The 10,426-nt window shown below is 39.0% G+C and overlaps 2 protein-coding genes and 1 pseudogene across 3 annotated transcripts in view; 1 reads left to right on the top strand and 2 right to left on the bottom strand.

Moving 5' to 3' along the window:
• LOC146474027 (prefoldin subunit 4-like) overlaps positions 1-6,236 on the top strand; it is a 10,781-nt gene extending 4,545 nt beyond the window's left edge. The window contains exons 3-4 of one of the 2 annotated variants that reach the window (XM_085118036.1): positions 3,532-3,602; positions 4,198-6,236. In XM_085118036.1, the coding sequence (XP_084974162.1) occupies positions 3,532-3,602; positions 4,198-4,399 (273 nt within the window). In that variant the 3' untranslated portion in view covers positions 4,400-6,236. Of the gene's footprint in view, positions 1-3,531; positions 3,614-4,197 lie in introns of both variants that reach the window. The other variant, XM_085118037.1, reaches the window with a different exon arrangement.
• Positions 1-10,426, bottom strand: part of LOC146474023 (E3 ubiquitin-protein ligase TRIM71-like) — a 46,110-nt gene that overhangs the window by 10,414 nt on the left and 25,270 nt on the right. The window lies entirely within an intron of this gene.
• Positions 6,346-8,384, bottom strand: LOC146474026 (E3 ubiquitin-protein ligase DZIP3-like; annotated as a pseudogene).

The raw sequence follows: 10,426 nt of genomic DNA, 5'->3' as shown, positions 1-10,426 counted from the left end.
ATTTCCAACGATGTTCAGATTTAGTAGTTTTTCTAGCTCCAAGTCCTCGTAGTGGTAAACGCTATGACAACGTTCCAAAACACAAACAGGCAAGTGTAATACACGCACAAAAAAAAAAAAACAAGTAGGTAAGTCGCTTTTTATTGGAATTCTATGTAAGCCGTTTATTTGCATGTATTCCCATACAAACCCTCATATTAATTTTACGTGCCGGTGAATATAAAGTTCTCACTGTTACCTAATCAGTTACAAATATGTAGTTGTCAGTAAGCTTGGGATAGTTGTGAACATGTATGAACCATAAACAGAAGACCAACGATCGACTGATGCTGTAAATTAGTGTTTTACTTGCCATCCCCCCCTCCCACGCACCCCCTTCCCCCCCCCCCCCCCCCACGCTCCAAACAAAGAAACAGAGCACAAGGGCTTATCATATTCCACATTGTTCTGGGACAGCAATTTCCTACTTAGTACCCGAAATGCATAACATACCTTTAATAGTAATCTTGAATGGCCCTTTTTTTTTTAAATCAAGGAGCTGTTCCATTTTTGTTTCCTCCCCGCCCCCACCCCAGCCCGTCTGGATGTGCGCGCGTTTCTGTAACGCAATCTCATTGTTTAATCACTGTGGATTAGGTCAACGGAACATAAACGATTTCTTGACGAGAATCTCCAGTTCAAAGCAGGCTTTAAAAATAGGTGCTGAAAGAATTTTTGGTCATTAAGGATAACAAAGAAATATTTGACACCTTACACACGGCGGATGGCAATTTTTTCGGCCGATGGTTGTGACGGACTTTGAAGAATTGAACTCAGTTTAACACCTGCGGTGTATTACAGTGATTTCGCACAACAAATCATCGAAAATGCGTCTGTATCCGACTGAAACTATAATTTGATATATTTTGAAATATCCAGTTCTCGATATTTCACGAGGTAAGTGGAATTTATCATTAGTTTCTTAGGAAATCGTTATTTTCATGTTGTTATGCTAATTACAAAGGCGCTGTCTGTTGACAAAAGTACAGTTAAAACTTCTTCTTCTATAATTTTCTCTTTTCAACTACCCAAAAATTTTATTGCATATTCTTACAGACAAGACATTGCTCTTTAACCAGGATGCTGTTTTAGGATGCCAACTGATGTATCTTTAGCGATATTTTCCTTTAAAGTCGGCCATTTGTTTGGCGCTTGAAGGGTAGTTCAATAGGGAAGAAATTACAAATTTTGTAAAAAAATCAGATTTCGATCAAATTCCCAAGCAAGCTTCTCAACACAACAACAAACATTTGCTTGTCTCGAATAATGAGATTTTGTTCGGATTTGTAACGCTTTCTTTGTAAGGCAAATTTTTAAAAGTGTGGCCTAAAACAGGGCTTGAACGATCGATGAAACCGATGATCGGAAAATCAATCGATCAATCGATGACAATCGATGCCTTGTTAGTTAATTGGCATCGATTGGCATCGGCCAATCGATGACCAATCGATAATCACACAAAAGTGGTCGCAACTCATCGATTGTCATCGATTAGTGTTATAAAAAATTTCGGTATTCCACACGTTCCAGCATGAACGTATACGCGCTCACAGTACGCACAAATGTTTCAGATTTGAATTCGTTCACCGGATTGTTTGTATGCAGATGCGACTGGAGACGAGTGAGCTCTGAATGGTGGGTGATCAAAATTGTAATAAAATAAACCAGAATAAACGTGAATAGGCTTCGGTAATCATTTTATTACTTCTTTGTCACAACAAAGGTGCATAAAGTAAACAGGGTAAAAAATGAATAAAGTTTACTGGATACAGGCTTAAATGGGTGAGCCGTATATTAAAAGCGGGAAATAAAGAGGCCATATCGAGAAACTTAGAGCTGCGCGGGAAAAAGCCAACAACACAACATGTACAGCCTCTGTCCGAAACACAGCTACCACCGGCCACAAGGGAACTATAGGCCACAGTTTGGACTCAGATTCTTTTTGTAAATCTTGACTGAAAATAAAACGCAGCAAAAATGAGAACCAATCGATGACAATCGATGTCAATTAACTGATCGATTGGCGTTGATATTCGATAAAAATTGACAATCGATGAAATCGATAATCACAAAAAACCCTTGCATCGATTGTTCATCAATTATCAATATCAATCAATTAATTGGCATCGATTGTCATCGATTGATCGATTGATTTTCCGATCATCGGTTTCATCGATTGTTCAAGCCCTGCCTAAAATGGCCGCTGAAAGCCCTCTCAGAGCGGTAAAACCAAGATGGTCGCACTACAGCTAAAATGCGAATCGAACTGAGCTGAAATAATATTTATGTGAATCACTTATACAGACCATTCTTCTGAGAAAGTTTGAGGGATTTCATTTTTTCTCGTCCAAACGACGATAGTCGATATTTACAGAGGACGGCTTTAACCCCTAAGGCAAAACGACATTTTCTCCGGATCCAAGACTACAAACTCAATGTCCATGTATGATATACCATTTTAAAGCTTCTCATTAGTGTATTTCATAACTGATATAATTATGAATGAGAAAAGTTATGGCTTTGAGATAAATGGCCTGAAAACGTAAAAATTTTAAAGTTAAAAAACGTCCCAATCCTTGTGTATATTAGGTATACCCCTTAACTATAGCTCATTTTGCAGTTCTCAACATCTTCATTAATCTGAGAGCTGTCTTAAGACCCACAACTTCTAGGGGAAAAAAGTTGAAAAGTTATGGGGATGGTCAACCATATCACATATGGGAGGGGGTTAAGTTTTTATCCTTTTAATGAGTAGATCTTCACAAGACCATCTTGGTGTCAAAAATTCATAGAAATCTGTCAAATATTAACAGAGTTATGGCATTATGTGCCAAATGGCACTCTTAGGGATTAAAGGGTGTAGGGAGCTGTGCGGAAATTTTGCCTTACCAAGTTCAGGGCCTGGTTGTTTGAAAAGCGATTAATGTTAATGTGCAGTTCCAGAAAATATCCATACTCCCCTCACGGAAGGCTTTTTGTTTTGCACCCCCTATCCCCTTCGGAAATTCCAGTTTAGCTTCATACTTTGTTTCTAAAATTTTGACTTTTAAGACCCCCCTCCCCCTGGGAATTTCCAATGACCTTCCATGGGGTGGGTATGGATTTTTTCTGGAACTACACAATCCGCAGTTAAAAGTTAACTGAGGTGATATTTTCATCTTGCCTGTTAATTTTTTTTAAAGGCGGGATTTTAAGCAAATGGTAAGCTTAAAAAAAACCTTTCAATCAAAACTGAGGGACAAAAATCTGATAATCAAATTCCTGGGGTGACCACCCTTCCCCCCTTGGGCTTAACATTGATAGGTGCAAAAATTTTAATGCCTGACATTGGTTCGCTCAGTATTAAGTTTCATGCAACTTGAACCTTGATCGTAAGTCTTGCTATATTAAAAATATATCAAAAATGTGAAATAATTTTGTTTCCAATAATAAAATTTGTACAGACTGATGTCATTGAATTCAATTATCTATTTTCACTCTTGATTTTTGCAGAAAGAGCTTCAGAATCTTGAAGATGCTGGTGATGAACTAATGCTATTAGAAGATGACACAGAACCAATCCCATATCCTTGTTGTGATATTACACACACACACACAAGAAAAAAAAAACAAACAACAACAGCAAAGTAGCAAAGAAAAGTTAACGAAAAAGTGAGACAAGATTAGCAACCGTGCATTAGAAAATCATGTTTTTACAGTACAAATAAGAAAATGTAGAAATATTGCATCATATTCATACCCATTTCACATGTTATTTGAAAAGTACTGAGTGAAGTTGGATAATAAGTGTTGTTATCTCTTGTCAGTGCTTTCTTTGGTCTCCTGCAACCAAGGGGATGGGAGGGGGTATTCCACCTCCCCCACCCCCCGCCCCCCCTCTTCCTTGCTGTCTTGGAGGGTGTAAAGAACTGTTATTCCACATAATGTTGCCAGCCAAACTTTGCATCAAAATAATCTTAGATGTCTTGTAAAGTTTTGTGGCTATTGCTTGAATGTTTTCAAAATTGTGCAGTTCCACAAAAAATCCAAACCCTCCCCATGGTACCCTGCGAGCAGAGTCTCCTTTGATCTTCCTAGATAAGTCAGGAAGGTAAGTCGACTTATCTAACCCCATGGAAGTTGATTGGAACAAATAATTATTTCCTTAACGCTTCTTACTTACAGAATAGGTGAGATTTTTGTTCACTTAACTTCTGAGGAAACCCAAGAATACCTGGAGACTGCAAAGTTGAAGCTACAGGAAGAAATCAAATCCCTTGAGTCCCAGACAGGGGAAGTAAAAGGTGTTCTAGGTGATCTGAAAGTGAAACTCTATGCCAAATTTGGGAACAATATCAATTTGGAGGCAGAAGAAGAATGAAAAATGTATGCAACAACAACAACAAACAAACAAACAGTGAATTTTATTGTTAGTCGTTTCCTTTTTGCTTTATGAGCTGTATTAATTTTATTTAATAAAAGTGTATACACCATATTCACAAATGGCGGACACGCGCAGAAAAGACTGGCACTACGCATCAAAACGAGGCGTTTTAGGATAAACAAAAAAAATTTCCAGCGAATTTAGGCTTCTAGAGGGTCGATAAGTGCTGAGTCTCTAAAAATTGAGTTTTTCTGATCACTTAGTCCGAACGAGTTCAAGTTCTAGTGTTTATTATTTATTGGTTGGTTTCTTGTAGCAATCTCAAATGCAAACTAGACACTCACAGGAAAAAAACTGAGTTAGATTGTTTGTTTCAAACCTTCGAGTGTAATGTCTACAGAAAATATGAAAAGTTGTTAGAAAGATCTTCACTCTAGCAGGAGCCGCAAAGGTTTATTCAATGTATTTTTTGGAAAGGGAATTAAAACAGGTTTCGAAGGAAAGAAAACGAATCTACAAACGGACGCAGTTCCAAAGAGGGTTGCGTGGTGATTACTACTCGGAAGTTCCGATCACAAAAGCTTCAAAAACCGACTCCTAACAGCTCTAATGCCTAAAAAACGAAAACAAAAGGACGTGGAGGGAAGCTACTGAAGGAAAAGTTTAACTAAGGAAGCAATATGTGAGCCAAGATTTAAATATTTCGGTACATTTTAGGCGCTTTTCCCCCGAAATAAAAAAGATATCATGCATCGCAAGATTGGCCAAGATTCATGCAAGTCATTGAAAATGTAGCAGTTACCAAAGTCAAGAGGAACTACCGGAAGTAAGGTATCAATTTTAAGAAAACGATCCTGCCAGGAAATTCAGGAATGTCACTCTCAAATGCGTTATATTGTAACTGCATTACAAGGAATGGCAAGTTTAGGAACCCAGTGTAAAGCGAAATACGATAATCTAATTCTGACAAATTACCTAATTAAGTATGCAAATCTTTAATGATTTCAACCGAAATGCCGGTTAAAAAGCCCCAATGCTGTGTTCTCTAGTCCCTGTTTCACAGAATACAATTTTCTCATTCAGGCAAGAAGTGGTTCTTCTGAGCTTGTTCCATTATTAAACAGTTGGATTTTGATGACTTGATTGATTTAACAAATTATGAATTTTGAGGGGACTGCATTCTCTGCTTGTTGTTTACAGTACGGCTACAATATAAATGAATCGAAACAGACAAGTCTTGGTTCACCTGTTGCTTCTTTTTAAATTATTCGTTCAGCCGTTTCTCTCCACATCCTTCACGTCTTTTCGTTGTCGTCTTCGTCTTTTTTTTCTTGGTATTATAGCGGTTTAGACAAATGGTTGTAGTCTCTCTTGCGCTCGGAACGTCCGATACGAAGTTGATCACGCAACTCTCGTTAGAAATGCATCCTTTTGTATGTTCATTTTGTTTCCTTCAAGACCTATCTTACCTTCGGATTCCGAAAGAGATATCAAACAAACTTCTGTAGTATCTCTATCCATCTGCGCTCGAAAGTTGAATCCTTCGGAAACTGAAAAACTCTAACCGATTTGTTTCCGTGATTGTCTACTTTACATTTGGGATTGCTACAAGAAACGAACTAAGAAACACTAGACCTCTCTCGTTCGGAATGAAACCAGCGATCTGAAAAACTTGCTGTTTAAGAGCTTATCAGCTAAATACTCTCTCTGTGAGCTTGTACTCGCAGGCAAATTATTTTTTGTTTATCCTAAAACGCCTCGTTTTGATGCCTAGTGCCAGTTTTTTCCCGCGCATCCGCCATTTGTGAATACGGTGTATATGGTAGATTTTGGCTTTTTTGCCAGCTGTTTTATCAGTTCAGCTTTTTTCCGCCCTTGGTCAACCCAATATGATAGAGGTTGGAAAAAATGATATTGTACCCTGTTTTGTTTCACTTATGGATAGCTGAAAATTGGTAGCCTGAGTAGCAGGTGTTGGGTTTGGGGGCTGGTGGGGCGGGGGCATGAAGGGAAAAGCAAGAAAAAAAATGGAGTTGGCAGGGGGTGGCTGACTGGCTCGCTAGGAAAGACCCTCTGAGAACTTGAAGAATCCTGGCTGTAATCAACTTTGGATCATTCATCAATCTGGTCATGGTACACTGGGTTAGCCTATGGGACCCAATATTTTACACTGCTGTCTTTGCTGTTCATTAATCAGTCCCCCACTGCCTTTAATGTTCCAAAATAAACTGACCAGCCTTGCAGGCAAAATGTAGCCTGTGAACAGGCTCCCGAGGTGGGTATAGGGGGAAGAGAAAAATCGAGCTTGGTCAGTCTTAGACCGCGCTTGGCTCATTCTGCTCAAGTTGCCCTATGCCCTACTTTAGGAGCCTGTTCACAGGCTAACAGAAAGAGAATAACCCCACTGAGCCTAGCATGCATTTCCACCAGAAGAAAATGCCCAGTACTGTCAGAGATGCCTTAGTTCGGGCCAACCGGCATTTGAAGACACAGTGGATTCTACCAGGTCATCAATCTTTTTTGTGAGGTTTTTTATGCCGGTACCAATTTCTTTCAACTCATCTTTTATGTTGTCTTCCTCATTTTTCCACTGACGGAGAAGCACCTTGTAATGTTCCTCCACGGCAGGATCAATACATTCTGTTTCAAGATTGTCAACAGCTGTTTTATAGGCAACTCCTCCCAGCTGCACCAGTGTCCCGGATCTCACTCCAATATCTATTAAATGTTGTATCATCAACAGAAGCATGCTCAGCATGAGCATAAACAGTGTTTCTGAAGTACTTGACGCGGGCGATGTCTGCTTCAAGACTTATGTCTGTTGAGGGAGGAAGGGCGTCCTATCCTGATGCGGGGGCAGCTAGACCACAAATGTTCCGCAACAGGACCATCAACAGAGTGGTGTCAAAAAAAAGCTGATGAAACAGAAGATGGGATAGCAGGAAAGAGCTTGCCCCACTGAGTTGGGTTGATTATCTTCCTTCCTTTCAACGTCAGCAATGAAGCTTTGTTTGCCGCCAAGACAGCTTGTAGATTTGCTGGTAAGTGGATGGCATTGAATTGGTCTCTCAGTGCCTGGGTACCGATATCCACCAACAGATGACACAACCGAGCAGAGTTGGTCGTCTCCTTGGTAGATGCTGTTGCAGTTGCCATGGAGATGAACTATTAATCTAACAAAACAAGTTTGGTTGATTACTGACAGAGTGTATTCAGTGGGCACTTTCTACAGCTGATATTGCTGGTGTGAATTTGGTAAGTAAGCCATCTCTGCATGAAACTACCCAATACCTTTGGCAAACAAAGGAAATTGATGAGAGTGATTATGTTTTTTTACATATTCTCCCCTCTTTAATATATGTTATCTTAAATCATTCAAGAGATTATCTAAGGAACAGTGTGAAATTGTTTATCATGATGAAAAAAGTGGCTAAAAAAATTGAGCAATTTTCAGTAAATTAGGTGTATGGTTAGATTTTGCACAAGGTGGTTCAAACCTTGGAAACTTTTGAATGAAAAACTACAGCGGAGGCCTATACTGCTATAACAATAGGTGTGGATCTTCAAATGTGTTACAGTGAATGGTTCTAATAATTATTATTAAATTTGAACCCTCACTTTTCTTCAAATTATGCGTATTTGTAGTGCAGAGCACTAATTGGCTACACTTTCCAGATGGAATTGAAAATTATTTGGAAATCTGTCTTGGGTTGTTGAGGAGAGCGGAAACGTGAAGCACCATAGGGGGCCCACACAATGTGTCTGTGTAGCCGATTGTTATTATATAGTAAATGCACTGGATTTACCGTTTGCTTCACCTATAGCGATATATCGCTAACTATGTATATAAATCAATGATAAATAAACGTTGAATTACCTTATCTGTGGTATATAGTCGTCCTTTTACCTCAAAAGCGGTTTTTGGAGCGATTTTGAAGGAGTTTGAGTTCGCCGTTGACTGTTCCATATATAAGAAGGAGACGGTTTTGGTATCAGTCTGCATTTTATACCCAGTCTGCAGTCTGCATTTTATACCTAGTCTGCATTTTATACCCAGTCTGCAGTCTGCAATCAGCAGTCTGCAGTCTGCATTTTATACTGACCGAATATATAACTTGCGTGGTGCAAAGTTCATGTACATGTAAGCCAAAAATGGTGCCAAAATGAATATCAACTCCGATCCAGTGCACAAATGATACACATTTCGCGTTTTTATCATTCTATACAATGTAGTCACATTATAACTCAGGACCCGGCAAGATGCATATGCACACTCTAAAATTAATGTTAATGTAAGTTGCCTAATAATTATGTATATTATACCTGCCAACTTTTTCTGAGTCAAATGCGTGAGATTTTTGTCTCGTCATGACCGGAATTTCCGAAAACGTCCGAGCCACTTCCGAAGATTTCCGACGGTTTTCCGAAGACTTACCAATGTTGCCGAAAATGCCCGAAGATATTCCGACGACCTTTGAACCCGTTAATACGATTAGAACTGATTGTAGACAATTGTAGATTGTATGAAAGCTTTTGCGATTGTTTTAAAGGGCAAAGAAATAATACATAACAAATGTGAAATGAAATAAAGTATGTTTTAAGAACAGCTCGTCCGGATTTGCGAGTCACGCGTGAGAAATTGTCCTCGATGCGTGAGATCGATGTGTTTAGTCCGTAGGCGTGAGACTCGCGCATAATGCGTGAGAGTTGGCAGGTATATGTATACACTCAATTGCAAAAATGTTGACACCTAAAAAGCATAAACCGTGAACGATGAGACCCAAGAGATTTGTAGGTAGTGTTTGAACAATAACCTTATTTCCATAATCAATAATTTACCATTCTCGTTCTTTGCAATAAAAAATACAGTGCTGACTTAATTCTTCCAAATAATTCTCTACCAAATACGGCTTAAGTTCATTGCCTGTTTTGAACTTAGGCAAATCGCGAATTGTGTATCACTCAAGTTGGCCCTAGTTGGCCAACTTGGACACTTTAAGGAAACCTTGGACAGTTTCCATCATTCACCACGTGCAACTAATTTTGGTCATCAGCCGTCGCACGAGAACAGAATATTATGCAAATAAATTTAGTATACTTATACCCATAAAGCCATTGGGTCTCATCGTTCACGGTTTATGCTTTCAAGGTGTCAACGTTTTTGTAATCGAGTCAAACGAATTTAACCAAAGCAAAAAAGCAATTTAGATTAAGCCCAGCGATTCATTTCCGCGCATTCATCCTGGACAAAACACATCATGTGGTACCAAAATATCGGACAACAGTCACCCGATCTTTCAAATCGATGACAAAATGAATAATTGAAGGTGCACAGTTTTAAGTCTTAGAAGTTGTAATTTCCAATCTTTTAGTCAGCTTGCATTTGTTAATTTGCCTGTAATGATGCCTCATCACTAGTTGTTTTGCCTTTTTGTAGTAAGGTGTGTGTATTGAGAAATTAAATGAAGGGTTCTCCAGCCTGCTGGTATATCGGAGGGTTTTCCCGCACCGTTAAGATAAGTGTTTCATGTATCTGTTCAGACAAACCAAAAGATCCTTTTTTCTTTTTTCAAGGTTGCTGGAAACTCAAAAGATATACATGTATGTCACTGCTTCAACGAACATGCAGAGTGTAACCATGGCCGATAATGGCATTGGGAGGGGATCCAGCTTGAACTAAGATGGAAATGTATCCAACACTTCACAGGAGAAATATCTTAAATGCAAGCACTGTCATAAGATTTGTGAAGCCTGGTTAATTTATAGGAACATATGAAACCACACACAGGAGAGGTGCTGTTTCAATGTAGTGATTGCTACAGCTGGAAATCTTCAGAAACACAAACTGATTTACACTGGAGAAAGACCCTTTGAATGTGATAAGTGTTTTAATCAAGCAGGGAGTCTTAAACGGCATAAGCTAACACACACAGGAGAGAAGCCTTTTCAATGTAGCGACTGTGACAAGTGTTTTCAGCATGCAGATTATAATTATTTAGAAGCATAAATTAATACTCACAGGAG

The sequence above is a fragment of the Pavona decussata genome, unplaced genomic scaffold, assembly GCF_977016875.1.
Source record: "Pavona decussata unplaced genomic scaffold, jaPavDecu1.1 SCAFFOLD_92, whole genome shotgun sequence".
In the NCBI taxonomy this organism is placed as follows: Eukaryota; Metazoa; Cnidaria; class Anthozoa; order Scleractinia; family Agariciidae; genus Pavona; species Pavona decussata.
Note: the sequence above shows the minus strand (reverse complement) of the source record. Positions and strands in the feature narration are given on the sequence as shown.